Source organism: Rana temporaria (genome assembly GCF_905171775.1).
Source record: "Rana temporaria chromosome 4 unlocalized genomic scaffold, aRanTem1.1 chr4a, whole genome shotgun sequence".
Classification (NCBI taxonomy): domain Eukaryota; kingdom Metazoa; phylum Chordata; class Amphibia; order Anura; family Ranidae; genus Rana; species Rana temporaria.
In genome coordinates, this window is record NW_024404432.1 from 4,324,237 (window position 1) to 4,352,128 (window position 27,892).

General features: G+C 43.1%; 1 protein-coding gene across 1 annotated transcript in view; it reads right to left on the bottom strand.

Moving 5' to 3' along the window:
• The window catches only part of LOC120921724 (NACHT, LRR and PYD domains-containing protein 14-like), a 483,121-nt gene that overhangs the window by 324,549 nt on the left and 130,680 nt on the right, over positions 1-27,892 (bottom strand). The window contains exons 3-4 of the mRNA XM_040334262.1: positions 24,178-25,834; positions 3,615-3,785 (exon numbers count right to left, since the gene is read on the bottom strand). Of these exons, the coding sequence (XP_040190196.1) occupies positions 3,615-3,785; positions 24,178-25,834 (1,828 nt within the window). The remainder of the gene's footprint in view (positions 1-3,614; positions 3,786-24,177; positions 25,835-27,892) is intronic.

The following is a 27,892-nucleotide window of genomic DNA, read 5'->3' on the forward strand; positions in this document are numbered from 1 at the left end:
GTGGGGGGAGTGTGTAGCGCCTGTGTACTTATCAGTACGGGTACTATGGTTACATTTAGTTGGGGAATGGGAGAGTTATTTGCTCCCATTCATTTGATTTGCTAAATTTGGCTGTCGCCAGCCCTGAACTGTTTTCTGGGTCATTCTGTTCTCCGGAGAAATGCCGTTTCATCTCTGGACGGTAGGTGGTGCCAGAGGGGTCCAGGCGGAGCCGCTTCTCCCCAGCAGCCAATTGGATGAGTTTTCCCTCGCGGAGCATGTTGGGGAGGGGTATTTTCTGGGGTTCCTCATGGGTTCCTGGTTCCGGGTGCGACACCCACCTTTAGGGTGTGCGCACATCACGGGCCCCGGCGATATGAATGAATGAAAAACTTATATAGCGCAGCACATGCGAACCAAATCGCCTCTGGGCGCTTGTTGTTCCTGTCTCCTTTGATATCAAAAGAGATGAGTTTTGATCTTTCTCCTGAACGCTAAGTGATTTTCCTCCAACCGAATGCTGGTTGGTAAAGCGTTCCATAGTCTGGGACCCTGGACCGCGAATCTTCTTTCTCCTTTGGACTTGTATTTGGCTTTTGGTATTTGGAGAAAATTTTGGTTGGTGGATCGCAGAACGCGATTGGAGTTGTGAGCTTTTATTTTTTCGCCTACCAGGCCGGGGTGCACGTGCTACGCGGAGTTCCTGACTCTGGGCTCTCATGGCCCGGAGCATCTGATGCTGTACAGGGGCCCCAGTGATTTACTGGGTCCCCTATCTCTGTTGAGAGGATCCCAAGCGAGTTGTGCTGTTCGGTGGGGAATCGGTCTGAGGTGAACCTGGAGGCAGGTGATCCAACAGGGCTTGAACGAACCATCGGGGATCTGGGTACCGGACACTGACAGGTTGTATGTGGCAAACTGTCGGTCGGTGACCCCAAAAGTATATGCTGGGACGATTCGCTCTACTGTTTAAACTTTTAAGCACTAGGCCTGTGGCAGAGGTCTCATCCTAAAATCCAAGTGCTATCAGAGCCAAGTCTGTGGCAGAGACTTGTTCCCTCCCAGGAATTCTAAGTGACCATCCGGCTGCCAGGTTTGTGAGAGGGACCTGTCCGGGGGCACTTTACCCACTTCGGCTGAAGTGGCGACGAGGAAAGAGTTACTATAGAAGGCAGGACTGCTTTCTCTATCCATAGTCTGATTCTGTGAAGTTTATTCTTCTTTCACCAACCTATCCTGTCTACCTCAAGTTGACTGTTGGTCGTGTTGGACCAGAAATAAAGCATTGAAAAACGTCAATCAACAGCCTGGACATTCCGTTACTGCTCTCACAACCATCAACACCCCTAGACAAATCACAGAGGTAACTTAAATAAGCCGATCCCAAATCTAATCAGCGGCTCCCCCGGGGGTAGCGCTACATTTGCTTAAATAATTTTTTTGTGGTGCAGCAAGATATTGTGCTCCCCAACATTTATTGGGTCCACAATCCTCATTAATACCAGTTGTGCCAAGGGTGGGTTCGAGCCAATTCTAGGGGTTGATAGCCAGAGCGTATACCCAAAACAAGCCAGCAGCTTCTCCGGGGGTAGTGTTACATATATATACACCCAGATATAAAACATTGGTCTGGAGGGATCTCAATTAATAATTATATATACCTGGGTATATAACATTCATCTGAAGAGATCTCAAATACCTATATAACCCTGGGTATATGAACACAGCTCCCCCAGGAATCCTTTCGGGCCCTTTGCTGATAATCCCTTTGTGTACATTGGATGTATGGCCTGTTATTAATCTCTTCTGATATAAAGCTTGTATTATTTATATGCTGGTGTACATCTACTGTATATACCTATGATTCATGTTAAATGCTGGGTGCAGTAGTTCTTCTGCTCGCAGTTAATTTGATTAGATTACTGAATAATTTCCTCTATTCAGAGGCCCTGTCTTGGGTGGGAGCCCTGTCTTGACTGGAGGTCCTGTCCTGGGTGGGGGCTAGGGTGACCACGTGTCCCGGATTGCCCGGAACAGTCCTGCATTTTGTAGGTCTGTCCCAGGTACCTTTATTCCAGGACAATACAGTGTCCCGAAATTAAACTGACACAGCGCCCCCCCCCCCCCAGGGCCGATCTGATGGCCCCGAAAAAGTCCGCCACATTTACTCACTGACAGTACTTGTTCTGGCTGGGAATGCCTGGAGGAGAACCATGCTTGTGATTGGAGAAATCATAAATCCTGCCTCTTGTGTCCAATCACTGTGCTGTGATTCGTTACAGCACAAGCTGATTTTTGGGAAGGGGGGTGTCCCTGAATGGTAGTTTGAAAAAGTGGTCACCCTAGTGGGGGCCCTGTCCTGGGTGGAGGTGCTGCAAACTTCATGATCAGTCTCACTCTTCCACTTAGGCTGGATTCACACTTATGGCATTTTTAGTGCTTTTTGCATTTTGTAGATTTGCACTACAGTCCATTTTTTATTTTTTTTTATTAGTTTTTCAACATTTCCATTTAACAATATATTACATTATATCACACCCTTATACAATAAACATCCTTATCTGTATCCCATACTGGCCCCCGCCCCCCCCCCCCCCGGGGGAAATAAAGAAAAAAAAAAAAAAAAAAAAGAGAAAAAAAAATAAAAAAAATAAAATAAAAAGGAGAGAAAAATTACCCCCCTCACTTATTCCCTGCGGCTCTCTCCCCCCCTCCAAACACCAAACAGAAGATAAAATAAATAAATAAATAAAAAAAAAAAAGTGATCCCTTAGATATGAGGCTTCTAAAAAGCCATTCTATAGCTTATCGCTTATTATTCCTTGTTACCCCCTCCCCTAAAAACACTTTTACCAAGTATTTGAAATCTGAGGCCTCTATCAGGCCATAAAGCCACTTATGACTTAACCCCCCCCCCCCGCTTTTTTTTTAATTTTTTATCTCACCCTTTCTCCCTTCCCTATTCCACACACCAACCCCAAAAGAAAATAAGTAAATGTATATAATAAAAAAAAAAAAAAGACCCCTTATTATGTAGTATATCCCAATCCCACCCTCTGTGCCCACCCTCTCTTAAACCTGTACAGGTGGTGGTTAGGAGCAGTGCCGCACAGGATTTCATATTGAGAGCTAAAAATAAATAAATAAATAAATAAATAAATAAAATAAATAAATAAGTACGAGAAAAAAAAAAAAGAGAAAGAGAAAAAAAAAAAAGAAATGCGGCAAAATTATTAATACCTAGATTATGGAAACAGGATAAAAGGCCAACTATTCTTGAATGGAAGAGAGAAGTGAATTTAATTATGGAGGCAGAAAGATGGATTTCCAGGGTTAAAGATAGAAAGGAAAAGTTTAGAGTAATATGGTCAGAATGGGAAAAATGCTCACTAGAGATTGAATAATTTAAGGAGCTGTAGGAAAACGTAAGTGGATAGCCTGTGGGGGGGGGGGTGGAGAATGACTTGTTTGCACTACAGTCCATTTAACATGGTTTCCTATGGAACACGTTCTGTAGTGCAAATCTGCAGAATGCAAAAAGAAAAGGCCAAGTTGTACAACTGGTAATAACTCTGAGGGATGATCTTATAGAGAAGGTGAAAGTATTTTTGTATGGTATATTAAATATACCTCACCTCACATCCTGCAGAGTACAGTGCAGATCTCCGAGACCCTCACAAAGAGTTTTTATCTCATGGTCTAATATGGGGTTGCAGGATAAGACCAGTTTGGTGAGAGATCCTTTTTTGATAAGGATGGAGCGCAGAGCATCCCAGCACGAGGGTGTCCAATCACAGGAATTTAGGCTGCAGAGATATAATAAACACAATGAAGGTACAACACATTTTTATACTTTATCACATATTGCATGTCTCAATTATGAACAGAGTAATTGTGTCAGTTGGCACTAGATACTCGCTATAAAAGTATTGCAACTCATGGTAACTTGATATCAAGTTCCGAGACAAATGCTTACTTTTTCCACATAAAATTATTCTTTGATTTTTGTTTTGTGAAATTGGATGTTTATACTCAACATGCATTTTTTTCATAAATGTTTTTTCTTGTAGTCCACTGAGGGAATTTAGAAGGAATTCGGATACTGTCAATTCACGCTGCAAAAAACTTTCTGGGACACAGGAATTCATACACCAGTGGGACATCAGAAATTAGTCTAAGCCCACGTTCACACTGGGCTGGTTTGGCATGCGTTTGACATGCCAAATCCGTGCGACAATTCCTAAAAGTAGTTCCTGCACTACTTTTGGTGAATTCGGGTGCATGAACCTGCACAGATGTCTCTGAAATCACTCCCGAAGTCAGACTGTAATGCGGGTTAATAATTATGTGAGTTCAGAACCCTGCGCCAATATAAAAAACATGACGTGGGGGTCCCCCCAAAATCCATACCAGGCCCTTCAGGTTTGGTATGGATATCAAAGGGGGCTTCCAGATTCTGATAAGCCCCCCACAACCACCAGGCAATGGTTGTGGGGATGAGGCCCTTGGGGGACCCCAAAGCACCCTCCCCATGTTGAGGGCATGTGGCCTGGTACGGTTCAGGAGGTGGGGCGCTCTCTCCCTCACCTTTTCCTGTGGCCTGCCAGGTTGCGTTCTTGGATAAGGGACTGGTATGGATTTTGGGGGGACCCCCACGCCATTTTTTTTTATTTTGTCGCAAGGTTCCCCTTAAAATCCATACCAGACCTAAAGGACCTGGTATGGATTTTTTTTTTTTGAATGTTAGTGTGGGGTTCCCCTTAATATTCATACCAGACCCCAAGGGCCTTGTAATGGACTGGGGGGAACTTACGCCATTTTTTTCAATGATTTTTTTATCTATATTGCCAGGACCCGAAAATTTATTACAGCCACGAGCAGTTTAAATTACATCTTTTCCTTTAGAAATGTCATTTTGCTGTGGAACTGTTAAAAACATGGGACATATGCACTACTTTACAGGCAAAGGAGACCCCCCAGGCACGATATATAAAGGAATATTTCATTTTTATTGTTTCACTTTAGGCATTATTAAAATCACTGCTCCTGAAAAAACATCAGTTTTAAAATTAATACATGTCCCCTGGGGTAGTACCCGGGTCTCCAAACACTTTTTGGCAATAACATGCATACAGTATAAGCCTTTAAAATGAACACTTTTATTGTTTCATGTTTGTGTCCCATAGACTTAGGCCCCACACACGGGAGGATTTATCCGCGGATACGGTCCAGCGGACCGTTTCCGCGGATAAATCCTCTCGAGGATTTCAGCAGATTTTAATGCGATGGAGTGTACTCACCATCGCATTGAAATCCGCGCCGAAATCCTCTGGCGATGACGTGTCGCGCCGTCGCCGCGATTATGACGCGGCGACGTGCGCGACGCTGTCATATAAGGAATTCCACGCATGCGTCGAATCATTACGACGCATGCGGGGGATCCCTTCAGACGATTTTTCAGCGGATGGATTCTATCGTGTGTACGGGGCCTAACGGTTTTTGCACACATTTTTTGCCTGTTCGAAAGTTCTGGTGTAAACCGAACCTTGGGTGTTCGGCTCATCCCTACTTAACCTCCCTGGCGGCATGATTATGTCAGATTTTTTAAGCTGAAAGCGGAACAATTATTAAGCATGGGAATTTGGCGTTTTATATAGGAATAACTCACTTAAATCTGACCAAACAGAGTCTAATGCTGCATACACACGATCATTGTTCGGCATGAAAAAAATGTTGTTTTAAAAAAAATGTAATTTAAAATGATCATGTGTGGGCTTCACATCATTTTTCGGCTTCTGAAAAACGACAAAAATTTTTTCCGAGCATGCTGCATTTTTTAATGACAATTTAAACAATGTCATTTTTCAGGTTGTAAAAAATGACCGTGTGTGGGCTAAAACGACGTTAAAAAAACGCGCATGCTCAGAATGAAGTTATGAGATGGGAGCGCTCGTTCTGGTAAAACTACCGTTCATAATGGAGTAAAAACATTCATCACGCTGTAACAGACAGAAAAGCGCAAATCGTCTTTTACTAACGCGGAATCAGCTAAAAGCAGCCCCAAGGGTGGAGTCATCCGCATGGAACTTCCCCTTTATAGTGCCGTCGTACGTGTTGTACGTCACCGCGCTTTGCTAGAGCATTTTTTAAAAATGATGGTGTGTGGGCAACGTCGTTTTAATGATGAAGTTGGAAAAACATCGTTTTTTCGACATGCCGAAAAACTTCGTTTTTTACATGCCGAAAAATGATTGTGTGTACGCAGCATAATGCCCCGTACACACGATCGCTTTTCGGCATGAAAAAAAACGAAGTTTTTCCAACTTCATCATTAAAAATTATGTTGCCCACACACCGTTGTTTTTGAAAAATGATGAACAAAGCGCGGTGACGTACAACACGTACGACGGCACTCTAAAGGTGAAGTTCTATTCGCCTTGAGGCTGCTTTTAGCTGGTTACTTGTTAGTAAAAGACGATTCGCGCTTTTTTGTCTGTTACAGCGTGATGAATGTGCTTACTCCATTATGAATGGTAGTTTTACCTCCCGTCTCATAACTTGCTTCTGGGCATGTGCGGGTTTAAAACGTCGTTTTTGCCCACACACGATCATTTTTTACAACACGAAAAATGGCATTTTAAAAAATTACATAAAAAATTGAAGCATGTTCGAAATTTTGTGAAGCCCACACACGATCATTTTAAATGACGTTTTTAAAAATGTCATTTTTTTTTTCATGCCGAAAAGTGATCGTGTACGCGGCATTAGAGTCTACTAGACATCCCGGGTATGATGAAGTTTGAAACACAAAATTATAAATTATAATATAATAAATAACTATAATTATAACAAATAATATAATTATAATAAAAATTATTCAATAATGTAATCAAATCAAAAACACTGAAATTTGCTCAGTTGCAGAATTGTTGCTGTCATTACTTTTAATTTTTGATGAGGAATTTCCCCACAAATCGCTATCGCACAGTTCTGCAAGTGATTATAATTTATTATCACTGTTTTCTAGCTGCTCTAAAACCACTTTGGACATAAAGGGACACTTTTTGGTTGCTAAGGACAATCTACAGTTTCCAGGCAGAAAGAACAGTATTTATAATATAAAACTGCATGCAGGGCACTGGACAGACCACTAGGGACAAAGGGAATGTGTAATTATTTTATACAGTACTGTAATCTGTAAGATTACTGTATGTATTGTGTGTTTTTTACTTTTTTGAATTTGGCGCCGATCTCCGCCCGTGCTTAGCAACGTCGCAGGGAATGGAGCTCGGCAGCACTCGGGCACTGTGTGAATCGAGCGAGGAGACAGCTCGATCACACAGCGGGGAGGCATCACAGGATCCAGGGGACAAGGTAAGTAACTTTCCCTGTATCCTGTAATGCGATCCTGAGTCTGGCTCGGGGTTACCGCTAATGGTACTGAAATTCCACCCTGAGCCAGACTCGGGAATACCGCCAGGAAGGTTAAGACCAAAACAAAAAAGGGTCACCACCAGAGGGTTGACTCTGCACAGAACAGAACATAGAACCTGAACAAGCAACGATCTGATCAACAAGAATCCACCAAAACAGTTGGAACAGCAACAAATTCCCAAATAGAAGACGCACAACCTGATCAGGTTAACCAGAAATACTGTAGGCTTATGCTCCTAGAAAACATCTCCCAAGAAAGAACCTATAATTAGGGTTGAGTGAACCCGAACTGTTAAGTTCAGGTTCGTACCGGACTTTTGGATTTTTGGTACCCGGACCCGAACAATTTGCTGTAAGTTCGGGTTCGAGTTCGGCAATGTAATGGTGCGCTGCAGGGCAGCCAATCAACATTCGTTTAACTTGTGTGACCTAGAAGCCATCACAGCCATGCCTACTAATGGCATGGCTGTGATTGGCCAGTGCAGCATGTGACCCAGCCTCTATATAAGCTAGAGGCACATAGCACAGCACGTCACTCTGCTTTAGATAGGGTAGGGAAAGGCTGCCGCTGCTGCTGCTCTGGGGGAGAGAATTACATAGGAGCAGTGCCGATCCTGACCTCCCTGGGGCCCTAAGCAAAATGACATGTCACATTAAAGTTGAGAAGCGGGGGGGCTGCCGACAGTGACATGTAATGATGTAATGTTAAAGATTAAAGTTGAGAAGCGGGGGGAGGGGGTGTTCTGCTGTCGGAAATTACATCTTACATCATTAAAGTGCAGCCAGCAAGTTGAGAAGCGGGGTGAGGGGCCAAAAATTACTTCTCACCAGGCCACTAGTAATTTGGGGGCCCCTCCGCAGCTCTGTGGGGCCCTAAGCGGCTTGCATAGTGAGCCTATAGGGCGGATCGGCCCTGGATAGGAGTCAGACTCAGTCCTGCTTCAGAAATCAAATTACTCAGCGATCTACATAGCACAGCAAGTCACTCTGCTTTAGATACTTTAGGGAAAAGGTTCCTGTTGTTGGTTTTAGGGAGAGAAATAGATAGGAGTCAGTCCTGCTTCAGAAATCAAATTACACCCGCACTGCATATGTTACTGTGAGATACACCCTTTAGATACTTTCCTTCTATTGTGCTATTCAAAAAACACCCATTTAGGGCAAAAAAAAATATTTTGCAGTGTTTCCTGCATATCTGTACGTGTGAGATAAACACTTTAGCCAGTGTTCTTCGATTGTGCTATTCAAAAAACACCCATTTAGGGCAAGATCCTACATTTGAGAAACATGAGGAGAACGTCAAATAAGGGACGTGGCCGCGGGCGTGGTGCTGCTGGTGGAGCTCCTGTTGCAGGGAGAGGACGTAGTCGATCTGTGCCAGCTACACACACAAGTGAAACACCTTCCAAAGGTGCGAGTAGGCGACAGAGCCTGCAGCGGTATTTGGTCGGGCCTAATCCAGCTCTACGAATGTTGAGGCCAGGAGCAGAACAGGCAGTAGTAGATTGGGTTGCTGACAGTGCCTCCAGTTCCTTCACATTGTCTCCCAACCAGTCTTGTGCTGAAAGTTCAGAGTTTGCGCCTGCAGCCGATGTCCATCAGTCTTTCACCTCACCCCCTTGCAAATCAGCCAAGCAGTCTGAGCCCCAAAGCATGCAGCAGTCTCTTCTTCTTTTTGATGAGTCTGTTAGCATGTTTTCCCAGGGCCATCCACCTAGCCCTGCCCCAGAAGGGGAAGAGATTGAGTGCACTGATGTCCAACCACTTATATTTCAAGGTGAGTACATGGGGGGACCATCACTGCACGTCTCGGATGATGAAGAAACACAGTTGCCAACTGCTGCTGCTTTCGCAATTGTGCAGACCGACAAGGAGGGCAGTGGTGAAGACTGGGTGGAAGATGATGTGGAGGACGATGAGGTCCTCGACCCCACATGGAATCAACGTCATGCAGGTGACCCGTGTAGTTCGGAGGAAGAGGCGGTGGTCGCACAGAGCCACCAGCACACCAAAGCCAGGTCCAAGGAGGTCCCTAGCGTGGCAGTTCTTCACACAATGTGCTGATGACAAGACACGAGTGGTTTGCACGCTGTGCAATCAGAGCCTGAAGTGAGGCATAAACATTCTCAACCTGCATGACCAGGCATCTAAGTGCAAAGCACGAGCTGCAGTGGAGTAGACCCCTCAAAAACCAAGAAAGGTCTCTGGCTCCTCCTGCTTCCTCTTCTGCTTCAGTCTCTGCCTCTTTATCCACCTCTGTAGTGACAGTGGCACCTGCCACCCCGCAAACAGAGGATCTGCCAGCAACACTACCACCTGGGTCACCAACCATCTCCACAATGTCCCATGGAAGCGTTCAGCTCTCTATCTCCCAAACACTGGAGCGGAAGAGGAAGTACCCCCCCTACCCAGAGATGTATTTAGGTTTTGTGCTTCCCTAGGCCTGACTAAACTCATGCGCCCCTTAATTTAAATATGACCCACCCCTTCCTGTTTAAATCACGCCCTATCATCTGTAAACCACACCCCTTCCACTTTAGGCTCCACCTTTTCCTGTTAGAGCTCCACCATTTCCTCTCTGTACATTAGCACACTCACACACCATTCACTCCATACTTACATTAATCAATCCAGTTGCACTTGGCTCCTGTCTAAATTGTTGCCCTTACCATGTGTATGTATGAATGCGAGTTAGGGACTTTAGATTGTAAGCTCCTTGAGGGCAGGGACTGATGTGACCTCTGTACCCTCCCTGCACCTCTGTACCCTCCATGTACCTCTGTACCCTCCCCACACCTCTGTTTATGTCTGTACCCTCCCCGTACTGCTGTACCCACCCCGTACCTCTGTTTATGTCTGTACCCCTTCCTCTTGCACCTCTGTTTATCTCTGTACCCCCCCCGCACCTCTGTTCCCCTCTGATACCACCACTCCCCCCCCACACACACACACATCTGTGTTCCCCCTCTGGACCCCTCCCCCAATATCTGTTCTCTCTGTACCCCCCCACATATCTGTACCCCCCCCCACCTCTGTAACTTCCTCCCCCACACCTCTGTTCTGGGGCCTAGGCCTTGTCGGCCTAGGCCAAGATACATCCCTGCCCCTACCCACCCGCGATCCCTGGCCCTGAATGCCAGCATTTCAAAATTACTGGCCTTTGAAATGCTGTCATTCCGTCTGGTGGAGACGCAGAGTTTTAAAAGCCTGATGGCATTGGCTGTCCCACAGTACGTCGTGCCCAGCCGCTACTACTTTTTCAGGCAAGCCATCCCTTCCCTGCACAACCAAGTGGGGGACAAAATCAGGTGTGCACTGCGCAACGCCATCTGTGCCAAGGTCCACCTAACTATGGATACGTGGACCAGTAAGCACGGTCAGGGACGTTATATCTCCCTAACAGCACAGAGGGTAAATGCAGTGGCGGCTGGGCCTGAGGCGGATAGCAGTTTGGCGCATGTCCTTCCACCACCGAGGATTGCAGAGCGCTTCAGTTTGCCTCCTGTTGCTAACTCCTCCTACTCCACTTCCTCATCCTCTACCACCTCCTCATCCAGTCAGCGTAACAAACTCACCACCAACTTCAGCACAGCCATGGGTAAACGACAGCAGGCAGTTTTAAAACTTTCCTGTTTGGGGGAAAAACCACACACCGTGCAGGAGTTGTGGAGGGACATGGAGCAACAGACCGATGAGTGGTTGGCGTCAGTGAGCCTCAAGCCGGGCCTGGTGGTGTGCGATAATGGGCAAAATCTCGTAGCAGCTCTGGGCCTAGCCGGTTTGACGCACATCCCTTGCCTGGTGCATGTGCTGAATTTGGTGGTGCAGAGTTTCCTGAAAACTTACCCCGATATGCCACAGCTGCTGCAGAAATTGCGGTCCGTCTGTGCGCACTTTCGGCGTTCTCACCCTGCTGCTGCTCGCCTACCAGCGCTGCAGCGTAACTTTGGCCTTCCCGCTCACCGCCTCATATGTGACATGCCCACAAGGTGGAACTCCACCTTACACATGCTGGCCAGACTGTGCGAGCAGCAGCAGGCGATAGTGGAGTTGCAGCTGCAGCACGCACGCGTGAGTCGCTCTGCGGAACAGAACCACTTTACCACCAATAACTGGGCCTCCATGCGAGACCTGTGTGCCTTGTTGCGCTGTTTCGAGTACTCCACCAACATGGCCAGTGCCGATGACGCCGTTCTCAGCGTTACTATCCCAGTTCTATGCCTCCTTGAAAAAACGCTTCGGGCGATGATGGAAGAGGATGTGGCACAGGAGGAGGAGGAGGAATCGGGATCATTTCCAAGACTTTCAGGGCAGTCATTCACAGGGTGCATCCTGCACCAACAAAGGCCAGACAATTGTCCAGCAAGGGCACAGTTCTGGAGGATGACGAGGTGGAAGATGAGGAGGAGGAGATGGAGGAGGAGGAACCATGTTCACAGCATGGTGGCCCCCAGACCAGCTCATGGCTATCACTGGTGCGTGGCTGGGGGGATACAGAGGACACAGGCGATACACCTCCCACAGAGGACAGCTTTTCGTTGACTCTGGGCAGCCTGGCACACATGAGCGATTACATGCTGCAGTGTCTCTGCAACGACCGCCTTGTTGCCCACATTTTAACAGGTGCTGATTACTGGGTGGCCACGCTGCTGGATCCCCTTTACAAGGACAATGTACCGTCCCTAATTCCCTCACTGGAGCGTGATCGTAAGATGCGCGAGTGCAAGCGCATGCTGGTAGACGTGCTGCTGGTGGAATTCCCACCTGACAGTGGGGGCACAGTGGAAGCACAAGGCGAAGGCAGAGGAGGAGGAAGAGGTCGCCAACGCAGCAGGGGCACCGCCAGCACCTCAGAAGGCAGGGATAGCATGGCCGAAATGTGGAAAAGCTTTGTCAGCACGCCACAACAACCAGCACCACCAGCTGATATGGAACGTCTTAGCAGGAGGCAGCATTTCACCAACATGGGGGAGCAGTATGTGTGCACACGCCTACACGTACTGAATGACAGGTCTGCCCCCTTAAACTTCTGGGTCTCCAAATTGGGCACATGGCCTGAGCTTGCCCTTTACGCCTTAGAGGTGCTGGCCTGCCCTGCAGCCAGTGTATTGTCTGAACGTGTATTTAGTACGGCAGGGGGCGTTATCACAGACAAGCGCCGCTGCCTGTCCAGAGCCAATGTGGACAAGCTCACGTTCATTAAAATGAACCAGGCATGGATCCCACAGGACTTGTCCGTACCTTGTGCAGAATAGACACGTATACCGGCCTTACCCAGCCATTCTTGTATTTTTGATCTTTCTCACTCTTTTTGGGTGTACCCTAATTTAAAAAATAAATAAATTAAAAACAAAAACCTGTGTTGGCTACCTCGTCCTCCTCCACCGCCGATTCCACCTTCACCGCCACATCCACCGCCATCTCAACCTAGGTCAAGAGTTTTTTTTTTTTTTTTTTATGTATTTTATGTTATTTTAAGTTATTTCCCTATCCACATTTGTTTGCAGAGTAGTTGCCATGCTCTTACCAACATGTTGCTGCCATTTGCAGCCCTCTAGCCCTTCCCATTACTTTTTTAGAGACATTTTAGTACTCAAAAGTTCTGGTCCCTATTGACTTCAATGGGGTTCGGGGTCAAGTTTGGGTCAAGTTCGGGTCCCGAACCCTGACTTTTTTTCAAAGTTCGGCCGAACCCGAACATCCAGGTGTCCGCTCAACTCTACCTATAATAAAATAGGTCCCGGTGAAAAAGATTGCCTGTTTAAGTTTGAAGGCCCTAGCCCTTTATCCCCTCTGATCCCCTAAAATCAAGGGACAAGAACTTTATGACTAAAGAGATTGCCTGACCAGACAACTAACCTGGGAAAATCCTGAATTGGTGCAAATAAAACAGTCTAGAAGGACTGAAGTGTTGACTTAATCTGAAGGGAACTCAGAGATTCAATCCTACAAAATCAACCTGACCCAAAAGTAGGGAGTACCCCTGCAAGGGTAGGGAGGAAACCTCTTATTTGCCTCAGGCTAATAAACAAGAGGTGCCTCTGGGATGATCCCAGAAGGATCCAGCTAAAAAACAATCCTACCTATCCCTGACCTCAAGCCATATGTCTAGGAAAGTTTGTGATCCCCAAAAACCCAGCAAAGTATCAACAGGATATCAGGATCCTTTGTTCCGTGATCTACCATCACACCCCTGGGCCTTCAATGGCACCTTACTGCAAAAGCTAGTTATACATTGGGGTGGTTGCTTTTTTTGGGGCAGTGCAGTAAGGGGAGGCAGGGCTTCACATGTCATGAACATAAAAAATTAAATAAAAAAATTGAGTTTTGAGGGTCATAGCTTGGCGTCTAGTATGGATTCGCAGGGGACCCCCGACGCCCAAATTAAAACAAAAATGCCATGGGGTCCCCCCAAAATCCATACCAGATGCATGCAGCATGCCAGGTCAGGAAAGGAGGGGACAAGTGAGCGCCTCCCCACCTAAACCATTCTAGTTTGCATGCCCTCAACATGGGGGGTGGGTGCTTTGCCCCCATGTTGATGGGGACAAGGTCCTCTTCCTGACAACCCTAAAATCTGACATAAATCACACTGCCAGGTAAATAAAGGACTTGTCAAAAACCGGCTCTTGTTTTTAAAATACTTTTCCCGAAAATTAAAAAATTTGGAAATACGAAAATATGGAAATACGAAAATTCGGAAATTCGAAATTTTTGGAAATACGAAAATTCGGAAATAAAAAAATTCGGAAATACGAAAATTCGGAATTAACGAATTTTCAAATCTTCGTAAAAAAATACGAATTAGAAACTAAGGGCCAGATCCACAAATAGCGGGCGTAACTTAACTTTTCCCATTTAAGTTACACTGCTGCAAATTGTTCAAGTTAGTGCCTGATCCACACAGCACTTACCTGGAAATTTGCAGCGGTGTAACTTAAATCTGTCCGGCGCAAGGCGTGCCCAATCTAATGGGGCGAGTTCCATTTAAATTAGGCGCGCTCCCGCGCCGGACGTACTGCGCATGCTCCCGACGCGATTTTCCCGACGTGCTTTGCGCGGATTTACGTTGCGCCGAGTTTTGAGAATCGCGACGAGTGTAAAAGAAAAAAAAAGAGTTGCGGCGGGAAAAAAAAAATGTAAAAAAAAATTGACAGCGACGTGGGAAAGAAGGGTATACTTTTACATGGTGTACCAAGTTTACACTTTGTAAAAGCAGCCCTAATTTTGCGACGGCAAACTAACACTTACGGAAAAAAAACGAAGGGAAAAAGCTTTGTGGATCTCCGTAAGTGCTAATTTGCATACCCGTCACGGAATTTCGACGAGAAATCCCCCCAGCGGCGGCCGAGGTACTGCATCCTAAGATCTGACAGTGTAAAACTATTACACCTGCCGGATCTTAGGAATATCTATGCGTAACTGATTCTATGAATCAGCCGCATAGATAGAAACAGGGATACGATGGCGTATCAGGAGATACGCCGTCGTATCCCTTTTGTGGATCTGGCCCTAAACAAATTGCACATGTCTAAATGCCTTACTAATGTACTGTGTTTGAAATTTATACATATTATTTTGTACTTTATTCATGTATTTTTTCCACTTTTGCTAGTCATTCTGATGCTCCTGAAGAAGCGCAGAGTCGAGAACAAGTCTACATCGCTTCTCTGCAATGTAACTACACTCTTGAAACCACCACTACAATGGAATGATTTTCTTATCTTCCGTGTAGTTGTTTATTGGTTATACACAGTGGGCCAGATTCACATAGAGATACGATGGTGTATCTCCTGATACGCCGTCGTATCTCTGACTTAGGCCGGTCGTATCTATGCGCCTGATTCATAGAATCAGTTACGCATAGATAGGGCTAAGATCCGACAGGTGTAACTGTGTTACACCGTCTGATCTTAGGCTGCCTTTTCAGGCCAACCGCTAGGTGGCGCTTCCCTATCTTTTACTCAACGATTATGCTAATGAGCAGTTACGCCGATTCTGAAGCGAACGACCGCCCGGCGCTTTTTTTTTACGTCGTTTGCGTTCGGCTTTTTCCGGCGTATAGTTACCCCTGCTTCTATGAGGCGCAGCCAATGTTAAGTATGGCCGTCGTTCCCGCGTCAAATTATTTTTTTTACTTTGTTTGCGTACATCGATTCACAAAAGCGCTGGACGCAAGTTGCGCTCACGCCAAAACCAATGATGTCTTAGCGACGTCATTGGGAGCAATGCACGCCGGGAAAATTCGCGGATGGCGCATGCGCATTTAAATTGGCGCGGGGATGCGCCTGATTTAAATACTACACTCCCCCTAGCCGTGGAATTTGAATTCCGCCGGGGGATTTACGATCCGTCGCCACAAGTTTTGAGGTAAGTGTTTTGTGAATTACCCACTTGCCTCAAAAACTTGCGTTGGCGGATCTTAAATCACATAGGTTAGCGGATCTTTAGATCCGCGTAGCAAAAAAACGAAAAGAACTCTGGACAGCCGCACTCCAAAATGACTTAAAATAAAGTTGGTCTTTTAATGTAAAAAGTACATACAGGCACTGCAAACAACAGATACAGAATGGCCGACGCGTTTCACGCTGCAATTCAGCGCTTAGTCATGGCTAACATAGGTTCACACTGAAAAAACATATATACCCATACCACCATCATGTGGGAAAACATTCGCCAATGGCGAGACTGAATCGATTAAACAATTAGACAGTTAATTGCATACATATTAAAACCAATTATATGGAGCAGGTGATGTAACCTATCTTGCAATTGACATGTTAGAGTGAAGAAAAAAGACAAGAAATAAAGAATAAAAACATACATAAGCATGGGACATGTGAATAGACAAACCACACCTATATGCCTCGTAGGGTCTCCAAATAGGCAAAATGACCCTTGTGACCCATGTGTGACTCCACTTAAAGTTATATTTATGTGTATATAAAATTAAAAACAAAAAACAAAAAATTAAGAAAATATAAATAAAAAATAGGTAAATGAAAATGAAATTTCATTTATTGTGCTTGGTGAGAGACACAACTATTATGAGGATATATAAAGACACTCCTGTGTAAAATTGTGAATATACCCATCGAACTATGTCTTGGGGGTGAAGATTGAAGTGCTTCTAAATCTTTTACATTTTATTTTTTATTTTTTATGTGTATCATTTTACATTTTTTTTTTTTTTATTATTATGTTTATCTTTTGTTCTAAAGTTTTTTTAGAATTAATTATCTAGTGTTTTACTTTATGTGTTTTTCTAAAACAGAAATTAAAAAAATGAAATATTGAATATATAGAATTATCATAATCACAATTTGAAATTAACGTTAAAAAGATTGGCTTCTGTGTATTAGTGTTAATACCAATATCTTAAATTTTATTTTTATTTTTATTTTTATTTTTATTCTTATATGTGGTATATCAACTGTGACTTAGTGCTAACAAGCATATAGTGGAAGTCATGATCTAATCCATCTAGTTTATATGGTAAACTCGAAAAGATTGCTCCAGGTCATGTGTTTCAAACCAAAAATATATACATATGGAGATTGCAACTGTCAAGGTATAGCCTCTGGCCTCTATATATCTAGTTATGGGCCAGAAGTTGAAGACATAGTGCTCATATAGTGTGAGAATTAATTGTCGGGAACAAAAGCATTGCTCTCCAATACAAGAATCAATATCTAGAACACGAAGGCATGACTCTCCAAAAGGCTGTACAGGTGTAGATAGAGTTAATATCCTTCTCATAAACAAAAATTAAATAAGTATAGAACAGGCTCAAAAAGTTTATCAAAAAAACGGGAAGGAAGAGAACATCCCCTGTACATAAGAGTTGACAATAATTTATAATTGATGGTTGACATGACCATAACTTGATCAAGATCACGATCTGGTGTATTGCGTCCGTAGAACACACAAAATTTGTGTGTATGGACATTAAGTCAACAGTGATATGACACTGTGGAACACTATAGATGATCGGTTTGTTATAGGGACCCTGATCGTGACTCTCCAGAAGGCCAGAATGTAAAGCCAATGGGGGCAATGATGCTTAGTGTATGTTATCCAGTATATGTAGAACTAAGCTAAAATCAATCATGAATATAAGAAAGATGTGGTAATGATGTATGTTATGGGGGAGAACATGTGATCCCCGTAAAGAGAAAGAAAAAAGAGAAAAATGGTGATGGATATAATGTTCCGTGAATTGGGCTTCAAAGAAGCTCCGTTGGAACCGAAAGGGGGGGAGGAGGGGGGGGGGTGGATTTAGGTCTTTAGTATCGAGTCAAAACACAACATGAGAAATATTCCCATGTGGTGCAGAATGTTATAAAATAAAGTATGTGAAAAGTGAAGATTGAATGTCAATTAGCAAAAACAAGGTAGATGGAATGACACAGACACTGTGATGGTAACTCTGTGTCCGGCCAACTGGACTAAATGAAAGTCCATAGTAAGTGCATCGGTTAAGATAGAATTGACATCCAAAATAAAACAGTCATATCTGTAAATAATATAAATACAGATATGTACCGACCCGTCCCTTCTCCCCTCCTAGCAGAACCCTTCTACATCTCAAAAGAAGTTTAGTAAGGAACCCGATTGATGGTGGGTCTACATGAAGGTGAAGTGCAGCAAAGTGATGCATGTACATTGAACCTACATGAAAACTGGTCCATCTATGTGCCAATATGTACCTGTGTTATGCAGTGTCCTTGACACTGTACAGCATATACATTGAAGGCCTGGTATGTTAAGGCAGTATTGTGAATAGATAAAAAACAGTCACTATGTGTAAGTAATATAAGTATGTGGAATGAGGAAAAAAGGGGAGGGGAATAAATAATATAACTAAAGAAATACACAGAGAATAGATAAGGAGAGGGCATGTATGTCCACGAGAGGAGGGAAAGAGACAAAGGCGGGGGAGGAAGGCAATGTTCAGTCATAATAATGAGAGACATCCCAATCAAAGTTAAGTCCCCGCGGCTGTCTGCAGTCAAGATGGAAAATCCAAAAAACTTCTCGTTTACAGAGAAGCTTAAACTTATCTCCTCCTCTAGGTGGACACACTACCCTCTCCATACCCTGTATCGATAAACTGGAAATGTTTTTGTTGTGTGAATTGTTCCAGTGTTTAGCCACGTTAGTGTTGTGGTTCTTCTCAATGTCGTATAAATGATCACTAAGTCTATCCCTTAATCTCCTTATGGTTCTTCCAACATACTGGACATGACAAATACTGCACGAGATAACATAAACTACAAACTTTGTGTTGCAGTTAACGTACTGTTTAATTTTAAAATCTCTGCCATTGGAACATGACTGAACCGTGTTGCCAGTGCCTATTAAAGGACAATATCTGCACCCATGAGTGCCACATTTGAAAGTGCCAACAAAGTCAAGCCATGTGGGAGAGGCAGATTGTGAGACGAATAGGCTGGGTGAAAGGACACCCCCTAAAGTGGGGGCTCTACGGCTCACTGATTTGATTCCCTCAGACAGAATAGACGCATAAGTGCTGTCACTATAAAGGACAGGTAGGTATTTGTTAACGATGTGTTTAATCTTATGGTACTCTGTACTGTAAGCTGTAGAAAAAAAGAGGGGCAAATCTATGAGCCGAAGACCCAGTCTGGATGTCTTTCACTCGTTTTTTGGCCAATAATGAGTCTCTAGATATAGTGTTGACCCTACGTAGGGCATTGTTAATGACAGTTGCTGAATAGCCTCTGTCCCTAAATCTAAGCGCCATTTGGTCTGCCTCTTTTAAAAAATCATTAGGAGAAGTGCATAGCCTTTTCAAACGTAGAAACTGTCCATATGGAATACTATTGATGGTATGTATCGGGTGGGATGAGTCAGCTCGCAGCAAAGCATTGCCTGCTGTACTTTTCCTGTAGAGTCCTGTGGAAATACTTCCATTAGCTCCTGTGAGCATTACATCCAGGAACTCTATGGTGGTAGTTTGTAAATTACCCGTGAATTGCAGGTTCAGCTCATTATCATTGAGATATTTCAGCCATTCGTTCAGATCTGCAAATTCATCAGATACGATGAGTAGCAGGTCGTCTATGTAGCGACAGTATAGAATGGTGTCTAAACGGCGGGGGCTGGTATCCCCAAATATGCGGGACTTTTCCCACCATCCCATGTACAAGTTGGCCAGGGATGGTGAGAATTTGGCCCCCATCGAAGCCCCGCATTTCTGGAGGTAGCAGACCCCGTCAAACATAAAAAAATTATGGAAAAAGAAAAATCGCGCTAACCACACTGTAAACAAAATAAATGAATATGTGAAAAGGCAGCAAAAAAACGTGACAAAGCACAAGTATATAAGGAAAAGAAAATTTTGCGCCACTAATTAATAACATTCAAGTCCATTGTGAACAACACAAATAAATGAATAAAAAATGATGAATAAAAAAGTCCAAAAAATTAATGAAGTTCTTGTGACAAACAACACCCGGTGCACCAATATTGATAGTGAGCCACCACCACACGGACAGAGGCTTACCAGATGGTAGATAAATGTAAGCGTTGTAATACAATCCACAGCAGGATATCCAGATAGCATGAACACACACAGGTTGGGATCAGGGATACAGCTCATCCACGGAGGGATGCGGTTGAATCAGCATAGACAAAAACCTCTAAGACCTTTCCAGGGAACTCAGCAGCATATCATGTAAAAAGGAAAGCCGCACATGGTGTAATACGTCCAACGTAGTTTATTTAAAAACAGATTAAAATCTACTTACATCCATAAAATGTAATAGCAGCATAAAAGAGATGCCGGCCGGCATGAATAGGAGCCCTTCCTCCTCGTAGACACGCGATGACGTCACTGCACGCCGTACCCAGACGCGTTTCGTTATACAATAACTTTTTCAATGGGAAGGGGCTCTGCAGTGATGCATCGCATTAAATAGCCAGGCCTCGCTTTGATCGCCAGGAACCGGAAGTGGCGAAAACGCCATTTTGGAAATGGGAAACTGTATTGTAACAGCGATTGAGACTGGAGGTCTCAAAGTGGCAGCAGGGAAAAATATATCAATACGGAAAAAACATGTGAATATTCCATAGAATTATTTAAATTGCAGATGTGCATATCAAAAAAATAAAATTAAATCTTAATGTGGCTTATCGCAAATAACATTAAAAATTTAGTGCGGCCAAAAATGTAGATATATGTCTGTAACGATAACAGACAAAAGGCAGTCACTCCCCCTTCTGGAGAAAGCGGAGAACACATGCCATAAACATCTAATTCGATGGATAATAAGCCTTTATTCAAAAAAAAGGAAATATTCATATCAAAACATTTACAGTGATCCCAAGGCCTAATTAATACGCCTAGGATATAGAAAGTGAATAAGTGCCACATATAGTGGGTTATAAAAATATTAATATTTATAACTAAATAAATTAAGGGAATAGTAAATGAATCATCATTCCCAAACTTAAATGTATATAGATAAATAGAAGAAAAAATATATATTAAATATAAACGTGTATATAAATACGTATATAAATGCCCTTTGGGTGGGGGCCGATTTAGGGGCATTTATATACGTATTTATATACACGTTTATATTTAATATATATTTTTTCTTCTATTTATCTATATACATTTAAGTTTGGGAATGATGATTCATTTACTATTCCCTTAATTTATTTAGTTATAAATATTAATATTTTTATAACCCACTATATGTGGCACTTATTCACTTTCTATATCCTAGGCGTATTAATTAGGCCTTGGGATCACTGTAAATGTTTTGATATGAATATTTCCTTTTTTTTGAATAAAGGCTTATTATCCATCGAATTAGATGTTTATGGCATGTGTTCTCCGCTTTCTCCAGAAGGGGGAGTGACTGCCTTTTGTCTGTTATCGTTACAGACATATATCTACATTTTTGGCCGCACTAAATTTTTAATGTTATTTGCGATAAGCCACATTAAGATTTATTTTTATTTTTTGATATGCACATCTGCAATTTAAATAATTCTATGGAATATTCACATGTTTTTTCCGTATTGATATATTTTTCCCTGCTGCCACTTTGAGACCTCCAGTCTCAATCGCTGTTACAATACAGTTTCCCATTTCCAAAATGGCGTTTTCGCCACTTCCGGTTCCTGGCGATCAAAGCGAGGCCTGGCTATTTAATGCGATGCATCACTGCAGAGCCCCTTCCCATTGAAAAAGTTATTGTATAACGAAACGCGTCTGGGTACGGCGTGCAGTGACGTCATCGCGTGTCTACGAGGAGGAAGGGCTCCTATTCATGCCGGCCGGCATCTCTTTTATGCTGCTATTACATTTTATGGATGTAAGTAGATTTTAATCTGTTTTTAAATAAACTACGTTGGACGTATTACACCATGTGCGGCTTTCCTTTTTACATGATATGCTGCTGAGTTCCCTGGAAAGGTCTTAGAGGTTTTTGTCTATGCTGATTCAACCGCATCCCTCCGTGGATGAGCTGTATCCCTGATCCCAACCTGTGTGTGTTCATGCTATCTGGATATCCTGCTGTGGATTGTATTACAACGCTTACATTTATCTACCATCTGGTAAGCCTCTGTCCGTGTGGTGGTGGCTCACTATCAATATTGGTGCACCGGGTGTTGTTTGTCACAAGAACTTCATTAATTTTTTGGACTTTTTTATTCATCATTTTTTATTCATTTATTTGTGTTGTTCACAATGGACTTGAATGTTATTAATTAGTGGCGCAAAATTTTCTTTTCCTTATAAAAAAATTATGTGTAAGTAGATAACGTAAGGCTGAAATAATAAATTCCTGTAAGGCAAGCGAATGGCATCCCGACTGCTGTAAAAAATAGGACACCGCCTGTAGTCCCAGGTGGTGTGGGATGCTGGAATAAAGGCTACATACGTCAAAGCTCATCCACCTGTATCCGTGCCCCCAGGGAACCCCTGTTAATTTGCATAGAAGATGCTTGGTATCGCCACAAGTTTTGAGGTAAGTGTTTTGTGAATTACCCACTTGCCTCAAAAACTTGCGTTGGCGGATCTTAAATCACATAGGTTAGCGGATCTTTAGATCCGCGTAACCTATGTGAATGTGGTCCAGTAGCTTTATTTCAACTAGTATTTGATTTATGAATGTGGATTTTAAATATATATTTTCTATGTATATAATTAAAGTATATTTTTGTACAAATGGTCTGGTTGTGCCTAAAAAAAAAGCCTTTTCTTCATTTTTTATCTTCCTAAGGCTTCCAATAAAGTATAAGGGGCCAGATCCACAGCCCCGCAGCGCAACGTAATTTAACAGATTTAAGTTACACTGCCGCAAATTTCCTAAGTTAGGTATCGATCCACAACACACTTAGGTGTCCGTTTAATAAACTGTGAAGTTTTTTTCTCCGTTCAGTTCACAGCAGTTCTCATGAGGAGAATTATCTCCTCTGCAGCCGGTTTATTAAACTGAGAACTTCAGTTCTCAGATGGTGAACAGAGGTGAAGTTTTTTCTCTGAAAACAGCCGAGATCTGTGTAAAAGTGGGTGGACTGCCTGTAATCTCGTGAGATATTGTGAGATTATGGTGCAGCCAAATTCAAAAAGTGAAACTAAAGTTTAAAAGAACATGTAATTAATGTTTTCAGACATGTGATAACATAATATATATATATATATATATATATATATATATATATATAAAAAATTACACATATATACATACATATATACCGTATTTATCAGCCTATTGTGCACACCCGCGTATAGCGCGCACCCCTACTGGACGTGAAATTCCTGAATTTTATTTATTTTTTATTACTTACAGTTTTGGTGTCTTGCCTGGCGTCCATCAGAAATTTGCGGCGGTGTAACTCAAATCCGTCCGGCGCAAGGCGTTCCTAATCTAATGGGGCGAGTCCCATTTAAATTAGGCGCACTCCCGCGCCGGACGTACTGCGCATGCTTGTGACGCAAATTTCCCGACGTGCTTTGCGCAACGTGACGTCATTTTTTGATCGGCGCGTAGCATAGTTCAGTATTCCCGTACGGCTTACGCAATCGACGTAAAATTTAAAAATTCGACGCGGGAAAGACGGCCATACTTTACACAGCAGTACGCCTGCTGTGTAAAATTAGGGCTGGTTTACAAAAGTGTAACTAAGCGACGGGAAACTAACGTAGCGGCGACGTAGCGAACGCAAAAAAGCTTTGAGGATCGACGTAACTCATTAGCATACCCGACGCTTAATTTCGACGATGAATGCCCCCAGCGGCGGTCGCGGTACTGCATCTTAAGATCCGGCAGTGTAAAACTATTACACCTGCCGGATCTTCTGTCTATCTCTTGGAAACTGATTCTGTGGATCAGTTCCAAAGAAAGAAACAGGGATACGCAGGCGGAACAGCAGATACGCCGGCGTATCCCTTTTGAGGATCTGGCCCAGTGTCTCTTGTTTTTGCAGTAATGTCTTTATGCTGTTTTGACCCTGCATTGACATAGTCACATGAATGAGCACTTTCAACAGTAAATGGCTTCAAACATGCTTGGGACAAACATAGATCTATACTCAATAAGTTAAGAAAACAAACAAAATAAAAATGCAGACTTGACGGACTACTCTGTCTTTTTCTGCTGTAACTTTTCTATATTTCTATATTGGACTTGCTAGTGGAGTGCAAGACTTTAATTATACCACTGCCTGTAATATATAATTTTTTTATATTTGAATAATTCATATTTCCTTGTAATGACTTACCTAAGCTGTTGACAGTCATGTATGAATGGAGATAACCTTTCTAATGTCTCAGAATCCATTGTGACATTTTGAAAAGTGAGATTCTTACTTTTACAAACATTCAACCAATAGCACAGCTCCTTGGGACACTTCTTCCTGTTCAGTGATTTAGGAATCCGTGAGGGTCCAATGTTAAAATTTGATTGAGACATGATTTTCTTAATGATGTTGTCATTCTGAGTCTCATACAGACAAGAAATGGCTTCAGTAGATATACCTGATGGGTCATCAAACATAATCCATTCTAACATATAAGTTTTGGCTAGAGGTTGAAAATCAATCCTTATGTCATTTGAGAATTCCCAAACCAAATTTTCATTGAAGAACCCAAAGAGGAATCTTATGACTGGTGATAAATGTGGTTCATCTCTACACAATTCTGAGAATGATTTCCGGTGAAGGATTTCAACAAGAGAATTGCATTCCCTATAACAAGGATGGTAATTCAGCACAAAATCCAGAGCAGCAAGGAACTCCTGTACATTCTGATGGATGAAGCTGTAGTAGGCCTGGGTACCAGTTATATCTCTAAATAAGTTCACAAATACAGACACAAACTTGGAAAGGGGAGTATGTAGGTGTAACTCTTTTTTCTCAATTGTGTTTTGTTGTTTCTGAATTCCCTTATTAGCCAGCTCACACAGTTCAATCAGACTATTCTTTATATTGTGTTCCATGTTATCATTCCCTGTACCAGGGTCCGTTATTAAATCCTTCAAGTAGGATAACAAGAAATAAGTAGCTGTTTTACATGAAGAACTTTCGGGGTACTTAGCTATCTGATTGCACACCATCTGGGCCATGGAGGGGACAGCACACAGGCTGAAAAGAAGGTCATTGTCTTGTATTATACTGAGAGCCTTGTCTTCAGGCTGCCTATTCAATATGCTTTGGTTGCAGACATATTTTTTACGCTCTTCTCCTGTAAATCCCTGAATTTCCACAAAACTTGAACAGGATTCTTTAATAAGCTCATTTAACGTTTGTATTACCATTGGTTTTCTGGTGATGATCAGAGAAGCTTCAGGGAGACATTGTTTACTTAGTAAACCTCCCAGGAGAGAATGTGTGTTAGTGCTCTGAAAAGGGTCTTTACAAATCCCCCAGGAATATCGTTTAAACCATTCCACCTCATCAAAACCATCTACAAGAAAAAGTAATTTCTCAGGATTGTTCAGAATTGACTTTATCACATCCTCCTCCAATCCACAAGCTTCGGATAAACGTTTTGCAAGGCTTATGTATTTGGAACCGATTTCTCTACAGCTCAGATAAATCACAAAGTCAAACTTGTCTTGGTAGAGATCCCCAGAGGCCCAGTCCAGCATGATCTTCTCGCAGGTCATTGTTTTTCCAATCCCAGCAGGTCCTTCTAACACAACAATCTTAGGGGTGGAACCATCTTCATCAGGGTCAAAGAGGGCCTGGATTGTGGTTGGTGAATGCTCCTCAGAAGTTCTCTCCCCCATGATCTGGGGATGTTTTATACCCGAAGCTGTTCTTTTATCTTCTATCACCTCTTTATTCTGAGTATTTCTTATCATTATTAGGTTGCAGTAATCATTTTTTATAGATTGGTATTTCTCTTTCTCTGATTCCATGTATTTCTTTCTGAAATCTATATGAGGAAAATCAAGCATGTAATTATCAGTAAAAACAAAAATTACAACATTAAAAGACATCAGAACACGTTTTAGACACACAACTGATTGACGCTTATGTGAGTATTTATAAATTTGTCATCCATCATTTTCAACAATTCTATTTCCAACTATAGGTGGAGTGTGATGGGAATGCAATGGGGTTGATTTACAAAAGGCAAATCCACTTTGCACTACAAGTGCACTTGGCAGTGCAGTCGCTGTAGATCTAAGGGGAAGATCGAAATGAGGGGAAGCTCTGCGGATTTCTATCATCCAATCATGTGCAAGCAAAACAAATATATATATTTTTTAATTTTCCTTGCATGTCCCCCTCAGATCTACAATGACTGCCCTTACTTGTAGTGCAAAGTGGAGTTGCCTTTAGTAAATAAACCCCCAATGCCTTTATCTTTGATTTCAGGTCTCCCTTCCATAGTTCCTGTCTCTGTTCCCACCCAATTTGGGATGTTCCCAAATGTAACCAGTGGCCCGGATTCAGATAGGAGTTACGACAGCGTATATCCGGATATGCTGTCGTATCTCTGAGTGTGCGGGGTCGTATCTATGCGCCTGATTCGTTGATAGATTTCCCTAAGATCCGACCGGCGTAAGTCTCTTACACCGTCGTATCTTAGGCTGCATATTTACGCTGGCCGCTAGGTGGCGCTTCCATAGATTTACCCAAGGAATATGCAAATTAGGTGGATATTTTTTAACGTCGTTTACGTTAGGCTTTTTCCGGCGTAAAGTTACCCCTGCTCTATGAGGCGTATCCTATGTTAAGTATGGACGTCTTGCCAGCGTCAAATTTTCCGTCAATTACGTTGTTTGCGTAAGTCGTTCGCGAATAGGGCTGGGCGTAATTTACGTTCACGTCAAAAGCATTGGCTTTTTTTGGGTTAATTTTGAGCATGCGCACTGGGATACGTTCACGGGCGGCGCATGCCAAAAACGTCATTTACGTGGGGTCAGCCTTCATTGCCATACAACACGCCCACTGCATGGAGAATTTTAATTCCGCGGGCTTATGCCAGACCACATACGCTACGCCGCCTTAACTTAGGGCGCAAGTTCTTTCTGAATACGGAACTTGCGCCCTAAGTTACGGCGACGTAACTTATCTGAGATACGTTACGCCCGCCGATAGATATGCAATTGTATCTGAATCCGGGCCAATGTCTTTATATGACATGGAAAGACAGGAACCAAACCCCTTAGTACAGAGGAGCAATATACAAATTGCTCAAATATTTTAGAAACTTGTTTTTCAAAATAGTTTTATAAAATAGCTTTTAATTAGTTCGTAATTAGAAATTTTCTTGAAAGTGCAGTTAGAATCCCAAATGAAATCAATATTTGTTATGAACACCCTTTGCCTTTAACAAGCAGTGATTCTGATGGGTGCTTTTCATGCAGTGTCCAGACAAGGTCATCCAGTGCCCAGGGTCAGTGGAGGGGCAGAGCTAATAGTGGCACATGGATACAAATGTTTGCAATGTTTGTGGCATGTGCAAAATAGTTCCAATAGTTGTGGTACACTGCAGCAGAGGGAAGGGTTCAGTGGCGCTGGCGCTCAATGTTTTTTTGGGGGGGCAACAAACAAACTGGGCCCCCTCACTCACACTACAATGAGAAGGCGGCTAACCATTGCCTTATCTTGAGTCGGTGTTTGGGGGAGACCACAAAGTCCCTGGGTTGGGGGAAAGGGAATAGCCGCTCCAGGTGGGAACCCAGACGAACATCCACTGATGCAGACAACTCAGGTGCAGGCAATGCACTTAGCAAAGCAGTAACAAAGATTGTCTCTGGACAGCCGCACTCTGAACAAATTGTAGCCTTTATTAAATAAGCTATGACTAAGCACTAGTTTCAGTGCGAAACGCGTCAGTAGTTGGGTTTTATTTTATTTTGCTGTGACTTGTAGTGCTGTCCTTTTTTTTTAATAAAGGCTACAATTTGTTCAGAGTGCGGCTGTCCAGAGACAATCTTTGTTACTGCTTTGCAAAGTCCCTAGGTTGATGCTGTTGCTTGGG